General features: G+C 41.4%; 1 protein-coding gene across 1 annotated transcript; it reads right to left on the reverse strand.

Moving 5' to 3' along the window:
• Positions 1-324: 324 nt before the first annotated feature.
• Positions 325-1488, reverse strand: LOC114410766. Its single transcript, XM_028374696.1, has one exon. It carries the CDS (start codon positions 1486-1488, stop codon positions 325-327), a length of 1164 nt encoding a protein of 387 aa, XP_028230497.1.
• Between the last annotated feature and the right edge of the window lie 1750 nt (positions 1489-3238).

Below are 3238 nucleotides of genomic sequence, written 5' to 3' on the forward strand. Positions count from 1 at the left end.
GTAGCCATCTAGAAAAAAATAAAATGATTGACCAGTTAATCTCTTAAGCATCTGGTCCATGAAAGGAAGATGAAAGTGATCTTTCCTTGTGGCATCATTCAGCTTTCTGTAATCAATGCACATCCTCCACCCCGTGACCGTTCTTGTGGGGATCAAATCATTCTTTTCATTACTTATCACTGTCATGCCGCCCTTCTTTGGGACTACCTGTACAGGGCTAACCCATGCACTATCAGAAATGGGATAGATGAGGCCTGCTTCCAACAACTTAAGCATTTCTTTGCGCACTTCCTCCTTCATAGAAGGATTCAATCTTCTTTGCGGCTATCTCACAGGTTTGTACTCGGCTTCCATGTTAATCTTGTGCATGTAATATGAAGGGCTAATTCCCTTAAGGTCGGAAATGTGCCATCCAATAGCTGCCTTATGCTTCTTCAAAACTTCTACTAGCCGAGACTCTTCCTCATCAGTCAACGAGTTGCTAATGACCACTGGACTTGCCTCCTTCTCTTCTAAAAACACATACCTCAAATGCTCAGGCAATATCTTCAGTTCCACTGTAGCCTTCTCTGTAGGAATGTCCTTTTTCAATTCTTCAAACACAACTTTTTCTGAAGGACCTCCTTTTAACCCATCTAACTCTTCTAGGCATTTCTGCAACTCTTTTTCTTCTTCTTTTGTAAGGCAATCCACAACATTGGTTAGAACGTTTTCTAATGGAGGCTGTAATACCATAGCTCTAGCGACCATAGCCACCTCATGTTCAACTTTCTCCATCTTAAAACAGGCGTTATGGTCACTTGGATGCTTAATTGCGTCAAATAAATTGAAGGTAACCTTTTGATAATCAACGCTCATTTTTAGGTTACCATTTCCCATATCCACCACGCATTTGGCCGTCAACATGAATGGACGGCCTAAGATCAATGGAATCTCAACATCTTCTTCTATATCCATGATCACAAAATCAACAGGAAATGTGAAGTGACGCACCTTGACCAATACATCTTCTACTACACCATAGGGTCTTGTGATTGAACGATCAGCTAGCTGCAATGTCATTCTAGTTGGTAGAATCTCCAAGTTCCCTATCCTTCTACACATAGACAGGGGCATCAGATTGATGATAGCCCCTAAATCAATAAGTGTTTTTCCAACCGACACAACACCTATTGAGCATGGGATAGTGACACTCCCTAGATCTATGCATTTCGGTGGGAGGAACCTCTGAATAAATGCACTACAATTGCCCTCCACCATAATGTTTTCACTGTGTATATATTTACCCTTCTTGCTCAACAAATCATTGAGAAACTTAGTGTAGAGTGGCATCTGTTGTAAGGCTTCTCCGAAAGGAATAGTAATTTCCAATTTCTTGAAAATGTCAAGGAAGCAAGCAAAGTATCGCTCCTTGTCTTTTTTAGACGGCACCAATGGGTATGGTGCTTCCTTTCCATTATTGGGGACAACCTCTTTCTTCTTCTCCATCACCAACTCACTCTTAGTCTTTCTCTCTTCACTCTTTTTTGTCTCATCCCCCTCACTTTCTCTCCTTTTGTTGTTTTTTTTTTCATTTTCTACTTCATCACCCTCATTTATTTTTCTCTCACTTGTTTGTTCTCCCTCTTTCTTTTTTCCTTCCTCAGCTCCTAAATCTCCTTCGTTGCTCCTACTCTCACTTTCCACAAACAATTCCCTTCTGCTTCTAGTGACAACAACTTTGCACTATTCTTTGGGATTCTTTTTAGTATTTGCTCCAAATCCTCCTGAGGAATTTTCTGCTATTTGCTTGGCCAAGTGCCCCACTTGGATTTCTAGGTTCTTAATGGCTGACTCGGTACTCTTATGATTAGACATTGTGACCTACATAAAATCAGTCAAAGTGTCTTCTAGCTTGGTGGTTCTCTCATACAAGTTTGGCCCTTGATTAGGAGGTCTATTTGAAGACCCTTCTTGATCCTTGTTGAACTGATTACCTGGATGTGATCTCCACCCTTGTCCTTGATTTTGATTGAAGTTTCCTCCTTGTTGGTAGCCTGAAAAACCACCTGAGTGAAATCCTTGTTTGTTTTGATTCCCCATATAATTTACCTCTTTGGCTGCACATCTTGGGCTATACAACAACCTGGTTCATGAGCCCCTCCACAAATACTTCAGCCCCCAACCTGCATAACTGCTGAGTGAGATGGTTGAGCTACTTGCAGCAGTCTTGGCAATTTGCTAAGTGTCTCTATGAGTGTCTCAAGCTGCTTAGCCAACAACTTGTTCTGGGCCAACAATGCATCTTGTGAAGAAAGCTCTAACAGACTTCTTTTGGTAGGGATGTGTGTCCTATCATGCAAAACAGCGTGATCACTAGCTACCATATTCTCAATGAGCTCCATTGCTTCCTCTAGAGTCTTCAACTTGATTTTTCCTCCGACTGAAGCATCTAATAACTGCTTGGACTGCAGCCTCAAACCATCAATGAATATATTCAGCTGAATAGGCTCAGTGAATCCATGAGTTGGTGTTTTCCGCAGCAAGCCATGGAAACGTTCTAAAGCTTCACTCAAGGACTCATCCGGGAATTGATGAAATAAGGAAATTGTTGCTTTGCCCTCAACTGTCTTGGATTCAGGGAAATATTTCTTCACCACTTCTTCCCATGTCTTCAAACTATTTCCCTTGAAAGATTGAAGCCATCTTTTAGCTTCACCCGCTAAAGAGAATGAAAATAAATTTAGTCTAATAGCATCTTCAGGCACCCCTGCTATCTTAACTGTATTGCAAATCTCTATATAAGTTGCTAGGTGAGCATATGGGTCTTCATTGGGCAGGCCATGGAAAAGATTTCCTTGAATCACCTGAATCAAGGAGTGTGGATAAGAAATAATAGTAGCTTGGACTTCCGACCGCGCAATACTCGTGAAAAATTGTGGCATGGTAGAGATGGAATAATCCTTAAGAGTTACCCTCTGCGGCTGATCGTCTGCCATAATGTTAGCTTCGGATGCACCAACTTTGGACTATCTCAAATTTGTTGGAAATGATGATGATGATTCAAACGAAAGAGTTCTCTCGCCACTTGGATTCACTTTCCTCTCTTGTAGTGCTCTCCTCCTCTCTGCATTGTTTCTCCTGCAAGTAGCTTCAATCTCCAAATCTAATGGAGCTAAATCCTCTGTTGGAGTTTTACCTCGCATACAAGAAGCAAGCTAAACAGAGCAGTTAACCAAGTCAAGAGATAAAATTTGAA

The sequence above is a fragment of the Glycine soja genome, chromosome 4 (genome assembly GCF_004193775.1).
Source record: "Glycine soja cultivar W05 chromosome 4, ASM419377v2, whole genome shotgun sequence".
Taxonomy (NCBI): Eukaryota; Viridiplantae; Streptophyta; class Magnoliopsida; order Fabales; family Fabaceae; genus Glycine; species Glycine soja.

What these genes read in the sequence shown, in the direction of transcription:
- LOC114410766 (XM_028374696.1), bottom strand. Translation starts at nt 1,488, where the DNA reads ATGGAGAAGAAGAAAGAGGTTGTCCCCAATAATGGAAAGGAAGCACCA.